Raw genomic sequence first — 17495 nt, 5'->3', positions numbered from 1 at the left:
AGGGTTACAAACAAAAGTAAAAATATGCTTTCTAATTGCTAAGACCTAACTTAACAAGCTACAGTCTTTGTTCAAGATCCTTACCAATCTTCCATTCCCAGAGACTTTAGCCCCCTTGTTAGATGGACCCGTCGTTATCAGCTTGCGAGAGCTCTGGCCTCTTGTGTCCAAGATGGCTTCTCCTCTCTCCTTATATCTTCCCAAACTTAACTGTTTTGTCCGGATGACCTCATGCTGTCCTTCTCTTCCTGTGGGCTTCCCAGCCCCCTGCTGATTCATATGTAAATGGGGCTTCCATTGTTTTTGGTCATACCTTGCTTAATTTCATTGGAGACAGGTAGATAGGTTTTCTCCCAGATAGGAGTTAAGGGAGTTATTTCTCCCTGTGTTTGGTCACAGATTTTAAAGCATAATATAATTAAGTATCCATATTTCCTCCTATAGTGTTAATATAGTACATACATTTCACAGTGATATTACTCTCCAATGTGTCTTTAGCTTTCATAAGACCTTAATTGACACACTTTTATAATACAGTAATATTATATCAGAGGGGTAGCCGTATTAGTCTGGATCTGTAAAAAGCAACAGAGGGTCCCGTGGCACCTTTAAGACTAACAGATGTATTGGAGCATAAGCTTTCGTGGGTGAATGCCCACTTCGTCAGACGCATGGGAAGTGGGCATTCACCCATGAAAGCTTATGCTCCAATACATCTGTTAGTCTTAAAGGTGCCACAGGACCCTCTGTTGCTTAATATTATATGCAATCAATTGATTCAATTACTTATCATTTGAAGTTCAGACCCCCTGTGATTATAGCCCAGATAAAGTTTTTCTCTCCTGTTGGGGGCATAGCTGCCATACTAATTTCTCCCCAGCTTGATAGCTTGTTTACCTTTTATGTAAATGGACCGTCATTGTCTCTGCCTGAGACAAATGTACTTTCTTTTGTCTAGGGCAAACTGGGCTCATGCATTGCTTGCCAAACACATTTTAAGAACATAATGCTAACATGTATTCATAATCCTTTGTACACACCCGGTGCATACAGCATTCAAGAATATTAATGTTCAGTGAGTTATTAATTTTCCAACTATACCCTTACATGACATCTTTTATATACAGATTATAACAACAGTATTAGGTGCAGTGAGTATTTCAGGCTTGACAAGAGCTGTTGACACAGAGTAGTGAACTACAGATGATATTATAGCATAAGGGACAAAGACTAAAACACAGAGTAGTATCCCAAAATGCAAGCAATATAAATCCCCATGAGTTTATTCAGTTAAGGCAGGGGTGGCCAACCTGTGGCTCCGGAGCCACATGCGGCTCTTCAGAAGTTAATATGCGGCTCCTTGTATAGGCACCGACTCCAGGGCTGGAGCTAAAGGTGCCAACTTTCCAATGTGCCGGGGGGTGCTCTCTGCTCAACCCCTGGCACTGCCACAGGCCCTGCCCCCACTCCACCCCTTCCCACACCCTACCCTGAGCCTGCCATGCCCTCGCTCCTCCCTCCTCCCCCTCCCAGAGCCTCTGCATGCCACGAAACAGCTGATCGGGAGGGATGGGGAGGCGCTGATCGGGTGGGCTACCGGTGGGCGGCGGGGGGGGAATTGATGTGGGGCTTTTATTTTACAGTATAGTATTGTTTTTATTTTGAATTACATTTGGGGGGGCACCATAATCTTTTCAGTGCTTAGGATCTCTAAAGATCTTAATCCGGCCCTGCCTACATCCATCCTTCAGGTAAGGGGATAAAACTTCACAGGGCTGTTGCTGTTGTTTTTCTCAGCATGAAACCCAGTTGGTCAGGACTAAAGGTAAGGGGAACTCTGGCAGTCCCTTTTCTCGCAGCTTCAAGCTCAGGGCCCCAACAAAATGCAGATGGGGAAAACAACTCTAACTTCTTCTTTGAGTAGTGCCCCTATGGGTGCTCCACTGTAGGTGTATCTGTGCCCCTACACCTCTAATCAGAGATTTTAGGTAGCAGTGTCTGTTCAGCCTGCATATGCGCTTACCGTCCCTCATAGTCTGCCTCAATGCTATCTATCAGTGTGCAGGTGAACCTTCCCTCAGTTCCTTCTGGCCCGCCTTTGGCCTTGGATGGGGTGAGAAGTTGTCCCTTCCTTATCTGCATCATTAGCATAAGTAGTGGTTGTTTTTGTTTCCTTTGTTCTCCTTAATAGTTAGTGTTTCCTTTTTACCCTGTTGGGATAAAGAAAAAAAGAAAAGAAAAATAACTTTAGTTTACATTGCCTGCCCTGTCTGGGTGGATTCCCCCCCCCGGGGGTGGGGATGTTTAGAAGACTTTCTAAGTTCTTTAAATTTAAAAAAGAAAAGAAGAGGAAAGAATAACTTTCTTCTGCATTTCTCACTGCTAGAGGGTGACACACACCCCGGGGGGTGAGGGGGGGGGCATGCCAGGCTTCCCCAGCTTCAAGAGGTGCCTCTTCCACAAGGAGTTGATTCCTGTAACGGACAGAAACTCTCACTATGTCCAGTGCCTGGGAGAGTCCCATATCTCTTAGAAGTGCTCTCTCTGCAACCAGCAAAAGCTGAGGTCTTGCAAGAATTGGGAGCTGAAGTTAAAACTCTTCCTTATGGAGAAGGCAGGTCAGCCTGCAGGGGACACCAGTGCAGACCCCAGATCATCTCTGGAGCCTTGAATTTCAAAGGGGGTAGGGTCATGGAAAAGACCAGCAGATTCCACCCATAAAGGGCTCCAAGCCCCCCAACAGAGTCATTGGCCAGCCAGAGGGGTTCCCTAGTGCGATTAGCCACCTCGGTACCGGCAGCTCTGAAGCGTAGTACCCATAAGCATCAGGGTGCCTCTGCTATGAGCTCTGCCACACTGCCTAGAGACACCAGTGCCTTGTCTGGAGTTTATCGGCGCCAACCTCGATGCAGCACAAGCGAGAGCATTTCTCCTGCTACACAGATTCACCACCTTTTGGAGTCTCATAGAGACAGTCCAGGCCAACCCTCAAACATTAGCCAGGAACTGCCTGCAGCTGCCAGTTCATATGCCAGCATGCACCTTTGTCACCCCCTAATTCCTGCATATTCATGATGTGTCTTCAGATGTGGCTCACTTCTGTCTATTCCCCAAACAGGGACAGACTAACCAAAATGCTATCACAGCCTTCCACAGTAAGGCATTCCCTGAACTGGTGGAAAGACCCATCCAATGTCTGAGCAAGTGCTCCATTTGTGCAACCGCTACCAATGCTGACTCTAATGACAGATGCTTCCCTAATAGGCCACAAGGTTCAAGGCAAGCAGTCTTCCACAGAAGCAACCCTCCATATCAATCTCTTGGAACTAAAGGCCATCAGGAATGCTGTGCACACTTTCTGCCTTTCATGAAGAATACCCACCCAAAAGTTATGGCAGACAATATGACCTATATGTCTTACATAAATTGCCAGGAGGGTGCCAGATCTTCCTCCCTCTGCGTGGAAACATTCAAACTTTGGAATTGGTGCATCCATCACAATGTGCTCATCTCAGCTGTCTATCTACCAGGGATACAGAATGTGACAGCTGACAGCCTCAGTTGGAACTTTTTTCACGACCACAAATGGGAACTGAACTCAAAGGTGCTTTGAGACATATTCACCCATTGAGGAACTCCAACTATGGATCTCTTCACTACTTACTGGAACAGGAAATGTCCTAGTTACTGCTCCAGGACTGGCCTGGGGAAACATTCACTGGAAGATGCTCTCATCCTCTCATGGGACAGGGTCCTTTTGTATGCCTTTCCTCCATTTCCTCTTCTGTCCAAGGTCCTGTTGAAAATTTGACGAGACAAAGTGAGGGTTATTCTGATTGCCCACTGCTGGCATACACAGGTCTGGTTCCCTTATCTGACACAGATGGCACTATGTCCTCCGGTTTGTCTTTGGCTCATTCCCCACCTGCTCGCTCAAAGCAGTGGGCTGATCCTTCACCCCAACCTGCAGGTCCTCCGCCTCCAGGCTTGGCTCCTTCTTGGTTCCAAGATTTAGAAGTAGAATTGTCTGACAAGGTGAAAGACGTGTTGCTGCACAGCCGAAAGTCAAGCGCTTGACGTACTTACCTACAAAAATGGAAACGATTCCAAGTTTGGTGTCATTCTAGCACACAGACCCAACCTTGTCTTCCCTCACTCTCATTTTAGACTACATTTTAGTCCTCAAGAAGTCAGAACTCTAACTCAGCTCCCTTAAGGTACGTCTTGCAGCCATAACGGCTTTCCACCATCAGGTAGATAGCTACTCGGTGTTCACTCACCTGCTGATGCATAGATTCCTTAAGGGCACTGGAAATCTCTTCCCGCATGTGAGACCACCTGCTCCAACCTGGGATCTTAACCTTGTTCTCAGAGCTTTGACTAGACCTCCCTTTGAGCCCATGGCAACTTGCTCGCTCTTACACCTGTCCCTGAAGACAGCATTTCTAATTGCCATCACCTCAGCTAGGCGCATAGGAGAAATAGCAGCCCTAATGGCACACCCACCATACACTGTCTTTTTTTGAAGACAAAGTAACTCTGAGGCCACATCGCAAGTTTCTCCCTAAAATTGCCTCCACTTTCCATATGAATCAACAGATTCATCTTCCTGTTTTTTTCCAAAAACCACATCGTGACAACAGGGAGGCGATTCTGCATATGCTAGATGTTAGAAAAGCACTAGCATTCTACAGGACTAAAGACTTCAGGAAGTCCCCTAAGCTATGCCTTTCATTCACGGAAAGAGCCAAAGGCTCCGCGATATCAGCTTAAAGACTATCCAAATGAGTCTTGGATTGCATTAATCACTGTTATCAAGAGTGCAATCTGTTGCCTCTGTTTGGAATCCGTACTCACTCCACAAGGTCAATTTCTACCTCTCTCTCATTCCTTAAAGATGTCCCTATCTCGGAAATCTGCAGAGCAGCAACTTGGGCCTCTGCCTACACTTTCACAGAACATTATGTGATCACTAGAGGTTTGGCCTCTGATACCATCTTCAGCTCCACAGTATTCTCCGTAGTAACAGACTCCACTCCGAAGCCCCAGCCCTCCATGGGGGATACTACTCTGAAGTCACCTACAGTGGAGCACCCATAGGTACTGTACTTGAAGAAGAGGAAGTTACTCACCTTGTGCAATAACAATGGTTCTTTGAGATGTGTGTCCCTATGGATGCTCCATAACCCACTCTCCTCCCCTCTATTTCAGAGTTCTGCATAAGGGGCTCTGCAGTAGAGGAGGAACTGAGGGGGTTCGCCCATGCAGTGCTAGATCGTCTCAAGGCAGACCACAAGGGAGGGAGAACACATGTGGGCTGAACAGACACTGCTACCTAAAATATCTGATTAGAGGTGCAGGGACGCAGATACACTTACAGCGGAGCACCCATAGGGACACACATCTCGAAGAACCATCATTACTGCACAAGGTGAATAACTTCCTCTTTAAACTGCAGCTGACATTTTCCCCCCCAGACCCTTTCTTTATTCCAAGTAACAGCTTGCTTTGTTATAGGGCAGAAGTGCTGTATCTGAACATTGGATTCTTACTTTTGCTCCCTGCTGGGGTTTTCATGTTGGGTGATGGAGAATTATTCAGATCCTTTCCAACCTAGTTCTCAGTGGCAATGGGAATGGGGCAGATGCAGGGTGAGTAATTAATTTGCCAATCCAGTCAAGGGTGGGTGTTTGAGGTAACCTTAATAGGGTTCTGTTTCATCTTGCAGTTTAGAGTGGCAATGATTAAGTTTTCATGCCAAACACTTTTTCTGATGTTTGTGGGGATGAAGATTGATGTAAAAAAGAACAAAACAAATCTGAAATTTAAATGGTTTCACCAAATTTTTAACTTACTTTTATAAGTGAAAAACTGTATCTCTATGTATAAGTTAACAGCTCAAAGTATTCACAATTGTTTTGTTGTAAATTGGGTATTTTTGAAAACAAAGCATTCTTTATTGTTTTTAACTTTATGTTCCACTCATCCACAAAAGTATATAACCTTTATAGACATTATTCATTTGTTTTCTAAATGCATTACATTCTTTTCAGAGTAAATACACATTCATGAAGAACTGGCTATATGGCTGTTGTATAATGTGATAGAATAGGAACAGTGTATTGCATTCATTAGAGAGACGAAGTGGGTGAGGTAATACAAGAGAGAGACAAGCTGATTCTTCAACTCTGTGTCAGGTTGAAAGCTTGTCTCTCTCACCAACAGAAGTTGGTTCAATAAAAGATATTAACTCACCCACCTAGTCTCTAATATCCTGGGACCAACACAGCTACAGGCACATTGCATATTGCATTCATTGGCAGATTCTGTGATTTAGGGCATGTGATTAGGGAGTTGCTGTGATTAGCTGGTGCATCTGAACAATTCGGTTTAAATTTGTATGTACCAGAGACCAGGAGACTGCAGACAAGTGAGTCAGCACTTACAGAGAGGGTAAGTTAGGCATCTGATTTCTTTCCGTTGAGAAATCAATGAAGAATATTAAATGGAAGATGTTTTCACCGACTTTATAATAAGTGCATAGTTGTTTTTCTAAAAAACATATTTAATGAGCTCTGAGATACAACTGAAAATAAGTGATTTTAAGCTATTCTTAAATTGCAGATTGTTTAAGATTGCAAATCCTGGTCAGTCTTATTTCTGATTATTTTAAAATAAAAGTAATAGAAATATAATTTAAGTTTTCATAACCAGTGTTTAAATTTGGCAATATTCAAGTAAATCATATTTTACTAAGAAAGATATTCTAGCTGAAATATTTTGGTTGGTTGGATGTAATGTAATGTTATTAATATGACAGTAAAATACATACCAGTGTAGTAAATTTGCTTTAATTTAAAAATTAAAATATTAAAAAGATCAAAATTGAACAAAATATTTGAAAATGAAATATAGCATTTTAAATAATACTTTATTGGCATGAGAAGCTGGACAGATGTTGCAAAGCACAATGACAAATCTGGGCTTTTCATGATATACTGTATTTGATTATTTTTGATGTTCCAGTTGAATTAGGTGTTGAGGTAAGCAGAATGTTGCTTCTCTTACTGTAAAATATTCTTATGGTGTGTGTGTGTTTTTGCATATATAAAAAAAATGTACTGAAGTTTCAGCTGTGTCTGTTAACAGAATCAGTAGAATTGGGCTAACTGGGATCTCTTTTATGCATACATTGCTGTGTTTACAGTGACTTATTGCCTTCTCTCTCTCTAAAGCAAGGACTTAGCCTCTTGAATTACTGGCATGTGTGAATATAATTGCCGGAGTTGTGATAGCTATGCCTTGTGTGTATGTGTATGAGTGCAGTGAAAATAATGTGCTCTATTTCTGTCACTGTCAAGACAACCCATTAGAAAACCCAGTTATTTAAGTGATATGTAACTTTGCCCTATGAGTGTGCTTTATGCTGGTGTTTGCCACAAAGCTCTAACTTTGAGCGATCTTGGTTTTAAACTAAAAGTTGTGAATTATATAAATATAACATCTTCTCGCCTCTATCTCTGTAAGCTTGCAAGACTAGGGTGGTTTGGTTACTATTCTAATTTAACAAAAAAATTCAATCAAATATGGCTAATTAGGGTTCATGATCTTCCTCTAATTCATTTTGGTATTTTGAGGGGGAAATATTAAACTAGCCAAGTGATTAAACTTTGAGGAATAGTTGCTGTGCATCTTCAGTATTTGCTGTTTATGAACATTAATATCGGTAAAATCCACCCTAAGTAATTTACATGAAAGATGAGTACTGTAGCTTTGGATGACACTGCAGCACATCATGGTATTCTGCTTTATGGTTTTTAATAATGCACAGGTGCATGTATTATACTTTTTTATATACTGGGAAAAATGAAATATAGAATGCACTCTCTTTAACTTAGCTCCAGTCAGGAAAATCCACTTAATAGGAATGCTTCTGAGGGAACTAATCTCCAGTGTTGTTCACTGGGAAGAATTGCTGCTTAGTAGTAACAGTAATAATGTTGGTTAATTGAGAAATAAGGTACAGCCCTTCCCACTGAATATAATTGGGATTTCTTGTTCAATGCAGAATTTCTGATCTCTGCAGAATCTGTCGTGGAACGTCTAAGCTTTACCGGCACTATCTTTGGAAAACAGAAAATTCACTGAAACATGACAATAGGTATGACCTTTCTCGGTGGAGTCCAGACCACTGAGGGACTATCGCCCTTGCCCTGCAACCTTGGGTGCCTTATAATGCCTTTCTGATGTAGCTCCCACCTGGGCCGCTCACAAACAGCCTTCCCGCAAGCAAGTCATGCCCTGAGTATCTGTATAGCTGAAGCCTGCCAGCACACTTCAGTCACACTCTGGCTTCCACCAGCCTTAGTTACTACATGCAGAGTGACCCCAACACACTCTCAGTCCCAGATTTTCTCCCCCAAAATGTGTATTCTATAGTGCGCTTGTCCAACCCTCTCCTAAACAGTTCACATAACAAAGGTCTGTTGTCCCTGAAAGGAAACAATATACATCAACTTGCCACCTTAAATGGAGTTACTCACACAGATTTAGAGAACAAAAAAAGTTTATTTAACGACAAAGAGGTTTCATAGAATCATAGAATATCAGGGTTGGAAGGGACCTCAGGATGTCATCTAGTCCAACCCCAATCCAATCCCCAACTAAATCATCCCAGCCAGGACTTTGTCAAGCCTGACCATAAAAACCTCTAAAGAAGGATATTCCACCAACTCCTTAAGTAACCATTCCAGTGCTTCATCATCCTCCTAGTGAAAATTTGTTTTCCTAATATCCAACCTAAACCTCCCCCACTGCAACTTGAGACCATTACTCCTTGTTCTGTCATCTGGTACCACTGAGAACAGTCTAGATCCATCCTCTTTGGAACCCCCTTTCAGGTAGTTGAAAGCAGCTGTCAAATCCCCCCTCATCCTTCTCTTCTACAGACTAAATAATCCCAGTTCCCTCAGCCTCTCCTCATAAGTCATGTGCTCCAGCCCCCTAATCATTTTTGTTGCCCTCCGCTGGACTCTTTCCAATTTTTCCACATCCTTCTTGTAGTGTGGGGCTCAAAACTCAACACAGCACTGCAGATGAGGCCTCACCAATGCCGAATAGAGGGGAATGATCACGTCCCTCGATCTGCTGGCAATGCTCCTACTTATACAGCCCAAAATGCCGTTAGCCTTCTTGGCAACAAGGGCACGCTGTTGACTCATATCCAGCTTCTCGTCCACTGTAACCCCTAGGTCCTTTTCTGCAGAACTGCTTCCTAACCCCTCGGTCCCTAGTCTGTAGCAGTGCATGGGATTCTTTCGTCCTAAGTGCAGGACTCTGCACTTGTCCTTGTTGAACCTCATCAGATTTCTTTTGGTCCAATCCTCTAATTTGTCTAGGTCCCTCTGTATCCTGTCCCTACCCTCCAGCATATCTACCACTCCTCCCAGTTTAGTGTCATCTGCAAACTTGCTGAGGGTGCAATCCATGCCATCCCCCAGATCATTAATGGAGATATTGAACAAAACCGGCCCCAGGACCAACCCTTGGGGCACTCCATTTGATATCGGCTGCCAACTAGACATGGAGCCAGTGATCACTACCCGTTGAGCCCGAAGATCTAGCCAGTTTTCTATCCACCTTATAGTCCATTCATCCAGCCCATACTTCTGTAACTTGCTGGCAAGAATACTGTGAGTGATTGTATCAAAAGCTTTGCTAAAGTCAAGGAATAACACGTACACTGCTTTTCCCTCATCCACAGAGCCAGTTATCTCATCATAGAAGGCAGTTAGGTTAGTCAGGCATGACTTGCCCTTGGTGAATCCATGCTGACTGTTCCTGATCACTTTCCTCTCCTCTAAGTGCTTCAAAATTGATTCCTTGAGGACCTGCTCCATGATTTTTCCAGGGACTGAGGTGAGGCTGACTGGCCTGTAGTTCCCCAGATCCTCCTCCTTCCCTTTTTTAAAGATGGGCACTACATTAGCCTTTTTCCAGTCATCCGGGACCTCCCCCAATTGCCATGAGTTTTCAAAGATAATGGCCAATGGCTCTGCAATCACATCCACCAACTCCTTTAGCACCCTCAGATGCAATGCATCCGGCCCCATGGACTTGTGCTCATCCAGCTTTTCTAAATAGTCCTGAACCACTTCTTTCTCCACAGAGGGCTGGTCACCTCCTCCCCATACTGTGCTGCCCAGTGCAGTTGTCTGGGAGCTGACCTTGTTCGTGAAGAGAGAGGCAAAAAAAGCATTGAGTACTTTAGTTTTTTCCACATCCTCTGTCACTAGGTTGCCTCCCCCATTCAGTAAGGGGCCCACACTTTCCTTGACCTTCTTCTTGTTGCTAACATACCTGTAGAAACCCTTCTTGTTACTCTTAACATCCCTTGCTAGCTGCAACTCCAAGTGTGATTTGGCCTTCCTGATTTCACTCCTGCATGCCTGAGCAATATTTTTATACTCCTCCCTGGTCATTTGTCCAATTTTCCACTTCTTGTAAGCTTCTTTTTTGTGTTTAAGATCAGCAAGGATTTCACTGTTAAGCCAAGCTGTTTGCCTGCCATATTTACTATTCTTTCTACACATCGGGATGGTTTGTTCCTGCAACCTCAATAAGGATTCTTTAAAATACAGCCAGCTCTCCTGGACTCCTTTCCCCCTCATGTTATTCTCCGAGGGGATCCTGCCCATCAGGATGAGTTTCAAGTGAGTACAAGTATTAAGGCATTAAAGTCTAGGGCAACTCTTCAGTCGCTGGGCATCTACAAGCCAGGACAAAAAAGAGGGTTCAGTCCCCAATCCAAGCATAGACTGCGCACATCTCAGTACGTGGCTCAATGCCACTATGAGCCACAGAGAAAGAAAGGCAAATTCCCCAAGCGTAAACCATCTGGCCCACAATCTTCATCATCCCAGCCCTCTACGTCCAAACACCAGTTTTGACGGGTGGGTCAAGGCACCGTTAGACCGCTCCGCCCAACTAATTCAGCAGACCATCGCTTTACACCCATTTGGTCACTGATTGGCAGCATTCCACAGTGCCTGGGAACGCATAACATTAGACTGATGGGTCTTTGAGATCGTTCAAACTGGGTACTCCATCCATTTTACCTCCCTTCTCCATCCCTCTTCAGGGACCCTTCTCATGAGAGTTTACTGCGATAAGAGGTAGATGGTCTTTTCCAGTTAGGAGCCATAGAACTGGTACCTCAAAATCTATGAGGCAAAGGGTTCTACTCTCATTATTTCCTAATACTCAAAAGGAAGGGAGGTTGGATACCCATACCAAACCTGAGAACTCTCAATAAGTGTGTCAATGCTCAAAAGTTCAAGATAGTCACCTTATCAACGATCATTCCAGCACTGGAACAGGGAGATAAGTGTCCTGAAGATCAGAGGTTGAAAACCAGTTTTCATATTTTCAGTCCTGCCGACTCTCAGATGATTTCTCAGATTCACTGTGGACCAAGAACACCACCAACACAGGGTGATTCCCTTCAGCCTATCATCGACCCTGAGAGTATTTTCCAAGGTCCTCTCAGTGGTGGCCAGTCACCTGCGCTCCAAAGGGATCATGATTTATCCATACCTGGATGACTGCCTCCTCAGAGCCCAATCCCTCCAAGAGGCTCACCAAGTCACCAAAGCTGCAATGCACTTGTTTATGGAACTTGGCCTACAGATCAACACCCAGAAATCAACCCTCACTCCAGTACAATGGCTGGAATTAATAGGTGCTGACTTCGACTCGTTACAGGCTAGACCTCTCTTGCCTCAACACAGGTTCCTCTCCTTGGTCACACTCATAGAGACCATTCAGAGCAGCCTGCAAATATCAGTCAGACTCAGTCTCCAACTCTCGAGGCATATGGCAGTGAGCACAGTGGTGATACCACATGCCAGGATTCACATGAAATGCTTTCAAATGTGGTTCCGCTCAGTTTACAGACCAAACAGACACAGACTAGACAAGCCCCTGTCACCACCCACTAGGATCAAAAACTCCATAGACTGGTGGAAGGACCCTGCCAATGTTTGGAAAGGGATCCTCCTTTTGCAAGCCCCACTGTCGTTACTTCTCACCACTGACACATCACAAATAGGATGGGGGCGTGAATCTAAACGGCCTCACGACACAAGGCAGGTGGTCGCCCATGGAGATATCTCTTCACATCAGTCTCCTCAAGCTAAGAGCAGTCAGGATCACCTCTGCCCATTTCCTCTCACTGATGAAAGGATCCCATATGAAGATCCTAATGGACAATATAGCCTGTCTGAACTACATTAAGTGATGGGGGAGCCAGATCTCCCTCCCTCTCTGTGGAAGCAATGAGGCTATGGAACTGGTTCATCTCCCATGACGTCCTACTGTCTACAGCTTACCTCCCAGGCACACAAAATTCAATAGCGGACAGTCAGTTGCAAATTCCCACACGACCACAAGTTGGAAATGGACTCAACAATACTTCATGACCTATTCAGATGTTGCGGGACACTGTCCACAGATGTGTTCGCCACTCACTTGAACAAGAAATGTTCACGCTACTGCTCCAGAGCGGGGATGGGACAGCAGTCCGTGGGCGATGCTCTCCTCCTCCCCTGGAATAGGGACCTTCTCTACAACTTTCCTACATTTTACTATGATATTATTAACAGTTTTTTCAAATGATACCTTACAAAGCATATTTTATACAAAGATTATTACAGTAGTGTGTAGGGTGTAAATATAGGAGTCTATTCTATTACAATAGGCCACCCCAATTAAGCAACTTCTGCTACGTGTATCTTGGCTTTATAAGAACAGTATTGTTCTGTGTTTATGTGAAAGAGATTTTCAAAGGCAAAAATGGGAACGAGGTTCCTAACTGTCATTTGTGCCTTTTGAAAATCTCCCCTGTAACATATTGTATAACTATTTTCTGAAGACTGACATCTTATTTCTTTGTTGCTTCATTCTTTTCAGGTACTCATGTTCCATTGAGATGTTAGCAACAGGTGGACACTTCGAATTGATGTACATGAGGCAACAAGTGATGCATTTTGCCTCAGCTGTCAATAATTAATTCTTATTAATATTTAAGAATGTGCCTGAGGTTTTAGAAGTCTTGGTAGATACATTTGTGAAATTCTGCAGGTGCAACAGTGCGGCAGAATTTTCTTTTTTTATTATATTTATCTACTTTCTCAGGCTGATTTTTTTTTTGTTTTGTTTTTTAAGGCAAGAAGATAAGACTGTTTTATATATAAAATGCATTATGTAAAGAAAACATCTGGGATCTGGGGCTCAATAATAGCATAGATTCAGTGTGCTACAGGAAGTCTATAAATTTCAGCGAAAAGATTACAGAGAATTATGAGATCATAAAAGTTAGAAATGGAAAAGACCAGTTGGATTATTTCTAGGAGGTCAGTGCAAGATTATTCCGCGCAATCATTTTCTAGTGTTTAGTCTTGCTTATTTTTAAAAGATTCAAATGATGGCCTTTTCACCAGATCTGTAGGGAAACTATGTTCCACAACCTAATATTGCTCACTTTCAGAAATTTTTTCTTAATGCTTTGTAATGAATAGAAAAGAACACAAAAGAATTCCTATTTGACAGAAATAAGTAATTTTTTTGCATGTGATAATTCTGTTTTTTGTTGAGTGATGGTATAATTCATTTCTTTTTGGGGAAATGGTGCACTGAAATTGCTAACTGGGGTCCAGTTAATTGAACTATTAAAGTTATGTTTTTGTGTGTCTTGGGGGACAATAAAATAAGCAGGAAAATATGATCAGAAGTAGTTTAAAACTGATAAAGACTACCCAGGAGCTGGCCTTCTTGATGTTTAAGAGGAAGGGCATTAATAGTATCTAAGCTAATGCCAGATAACACTTGGGAGTTCAAAAAGAGACTCTTAACAATCCGAAGAGGAGTAGAGCCTATCTGCATGGAGTCCAGGGGTAAGTGAGATGAGAGAGAAGGAAGCATGAGAGCTTAGATGCTGATTTGAACCTAGAGTTTTTAATCAAGGAAGTTAAGGAAGGACAAGGCTGGACTTATAGTTTGTGAGATCTTCTAAAGTGAATTTTTTGTATAACACTCATTCTGCCTACCCAGTGAGGTCCCATTAGGTGGAATTGTGAAGCTGTGTGATACACTGTTTTAATGTAATCTTTTTTCAGGATTGTGAATAAACTTATTTTTAGCTTGAGACTGCATTGGGGGATAAATTAATTGTGGTGCATTCTCAAAGGAAGACCGCATAATCAAAGGAAAATGTACATTGATGACCAGGGAAATTATTTTAATGGTGAGATCTTTTAGAATCTGGAAAGAAATGTTAGTCACAGTAATTCTGTTTGCCATAGTTCCTTCTCCTCCCTTTGTAGTCAAAGAGACAAAGCACCATGACGATGCTACCTATCAGGAACCAAGGAAGCAAAAGTTTTGCTAATTGTGCTGCGTATGTAAGGCCCCAGACCATCTACTTCCCTCAAGTCAGAGACATCCAAAGCATGAATTTATCTGAGATAAATGAGGTATAGCTGGGGGAGAGAATTCAGGAAAAAGATGAGTGGGAAGAGAGACAGCAACCTGATTTTTACAGCTTGATGATTTCCCCTTATTTTATGTCCATCTTTTCCAACTCTACTCACAGAGATACTATAGAACAGGGGTAGTCAATAGGCAGACCTCTGGCCAAATCCAGACTGCCAGACGCTTTTGACTTCTTCGGCTTCAGCCCTGGCCGTTAGAACAGCAGCCGGTGGCCGGAGCAGCGGCCAGCAGTCAACCCTCGGCAGCAGGATGGAGACTGTTAGTCTCTTCCCCCTCCCCCCCCCCGGGTATTTTTAATAAAAAATAGAGACCGGTCATGGGCTTCCATGAATTTATTATCATTATTATTGTTTTTGTATTATTTTCTCTGGAGTCTGGACCTTGGTTATACCTTGACCAAGAAATTTGGACCGTGACAAACAATAATTAATTACCCAGGTATAGAAAAAGCAGTGGATGTAACAAACAATACACTGAAGGGGCAGGCTTCTTTTACTGAGTCATCTGCAATAATTTGAGTGAAGGAACTACTCGTAGAAGTAGAATCCAGCTGCTAATACATGGAGACGACTGTCTTGCTGCCTTATGCCCATAAAGTGGATACATCTCTGGAGGAGTGACATTGGACAAACTCCAAGGTTTGGCATCCAACTTCATTGTACACCAAAATGCATTCTCTTTCATCTTACAGTGGAAGGTTTGGTGGCGATGTGAACAAATGCTTTTCCCAACCTCCTGTAGAAATACAGTCCATAAGACTGCACAGTCTGAACTCATCCTCTTCCATTTGGCTTCATTTACATAGACATAAAATAACACAAATTTCAGTTCAAACATTGTCACCGGACTTGGTTGGTCATAGGACTATTCCTCCATCAGGACTGTTCAGCCCCAGAGTACCAGTGCCCCCTCTCATATATTCAGGTGGGGTGACAAATGAACGTATTTAACCCTTTCCCAGCAGGATTAACTACTCTTTTTTTCTCTTCCTTAATTTCTAATCCATAACAGAGTGTCTCTCTCTCTCCCCAACCTCCCCACCTTTATGCACTAGTTGATTAACATACTAAAAAATTTCTAGTAGACGAGAGGTAAAATCATTGTCTTACAAGAGCCAGGGACTTTCCTTTATTATGTGTCTGTACAGTTCCTACAATGGGGTCCTGTTCTAGGGTCCTCTAGGCATGACTGTAATAGAAATAATAATAATAATAATAATAACGGTCCAGATAATATTGTGAAGCTCCAGGAAACATAACAGTTTTATCAATAATTCAGATACATTTTCATTAACATAATATTGTATTTAACAGGTTCTGCTTTAGATCTACATTTTAGTGATATAAATGTTGCATCCTTAGATCAAGAATTAGAAGATCAAGAAAACAGTGACCTTGGATTAACAAGTAAGAACTCAGTTTACAAAAGTTATCCATTTTCATGTATTTAAATAAAGTATTTTTTCTTCCCAATCAGACTCTTCAGAAGAGTTATCTTACAGCTGAGACTCACATAGCAACTCATAATGTTGTGGACAGCCATACTGTAAACTTTGGCCTTGATCTGGCAATTGACTCTGCCTGCATGGATCCAATTTCAGATTCAGAAACTTTGACTATCATTCTACAATTCTATTTAGTGGGGGAAATTTGAACAAGATTGCTTTAATGAAAACTCGTTTTCCAACTCAGTCCCAAGTTCAGTATCTTTCTCAGGAAAATCAAGACCTTGGCTCCCTTATATTTTAAACTTCCTGTTTGTATTATATGTGCAAGGATTATGAGTTACATTGAGATTCATCAGAGGCAGTGTTCAAAGTAAGCAGGATCTGAACATCTTGATTTAAAAAAAGTTGATTCTGTTTTTCCTTAATGAGTGACTAAAAGGAAACAATGCAAAGAATTAAATGAGTAAAATAATCATATTTGAAAGAAGGAATGACCAGTTAATTTGAAGGTCTGACTGGCTTTGTTTTACAGTGCTCACTGCCGGCTATCTACATTTTCCTCTACATTATTTGCTTTCCTGCTTAGAACTGAGAATACTTCATCCAGTTGGCCTGTTCTGAGAAAGGAGAGGAAGAGACAACACAGAGGAAGAGCAGTATTGGGGTAGAGAACTTGGGAGGAAGGATGAAGGGGAGAAAAACATCAAGGAAGAAACAGTTTTAAAATGCCACCCTTTCTAGATGAAAGCAGAAAAGGAAGGAGAAAAAGAATGGGAAAATAGGAAGTTAAAAAACTGAGCCATTGTAGTTTTATGAAATATTTAATTTGTCATGCATTTCAAAGCGACACATCCCCATGGAGCAGTGGGAAACTAAAGCAACATTAAAATAATTTATTAGTGCTGGCTGTTTCCTTATAGCACATATGTTCTGTTGACATTTACCCCAGGCCTTTCTCAAACTTTTGGTGGTGCGAATACTGAGTTACCAGGGAGACAGGAACGTGGAGAGGATCTCTCCTGACCATAATGTGACGGGATCCCCCCAAGGTGCAGCCTGGGACTGTGGGACCGCTGTGCCCCCTTAACACTCTCCAGCTTGGGTCGTCTCTCAGAATGCCTTGCTAGTGACCAGCAGCAAGCCCTTCCAGGCGCTGTGATCACTCAGCACAACAGCATGTGGAGCCCCACAGACAGCTAGATTGCATGAATGCTCCCAGAGCCACTCATGAATCACACAGAGAAAGGCACCAGAGCCAAATCCCCCCACCTCCCAGCATTGTACCTCAGGAATATACCATCTTGCACTGCTCAAGATGGGCAGTGCAGATTTATTAATTGGTTCACCACTTCAGCAATGGAAAGGTGTTATACACCAGCCTTTGCAAAACCTGAGATTTGCCACACACTTCATACAAACTCACTGGTAAAGATAAACAGTTAAACAAATGTATTGACTATAAAAGATAGATTTTAAGTGATATTAAGTAAAAGGCAAA

The 17495-nt window shown here is 42.6% G+C and overlaps 1 protein-coding gene across 6 annotated transcripts in view; it reads left to right on the top strand.

The window, feature by feature from the left end:
* The window catches only part of UNKL (unk like zinc finger), a 121656-nt gene that overhangs the window by 92207 nt on the left and 11954 nt on the right, over nucleotides 1-17495 (top strand). For 5 of the 6 annotated variants that reach the window (XM_026650630.1, XM_026650631.1, XM_026650628.1 and 2 more), the window contains one exon: nucleotides 15864-15956. In XM_026650630.1, the coding sequence (XP_026506415.1) occupies nucleotides 15864-15956 (93 nt within the window). Of the gene's footprint in view, nucleotides 1-8100; nucleotides 8162-15863; nucleotides 15957-17495 lie in introns of those variants that run through there. The other variant, XM_024215568.2, reaches the window with a different exon arrangement.

The sequence above is a fragment of the Terrapene carolina genome, unplaced genomic scaffold (assembly GCF_002925995.2).
Source record: "Terrapene carolina triunguis isolate 2854851 unplaced genomic scaffold, T_m_triunguis-2.0 Scaffold93, whole genome shotgun sequence".
Lineage (NCBI taxonomy): Eukaryota > Metazoa > Chordata > Testudines > Emydidae > Terrapene > Terrapene triunguis.
The sequence above is the reverse complement of the archived record's forward strand: the minus strand, read 5'-3'. Positions and strand labels throughout refer to the sequence as shown.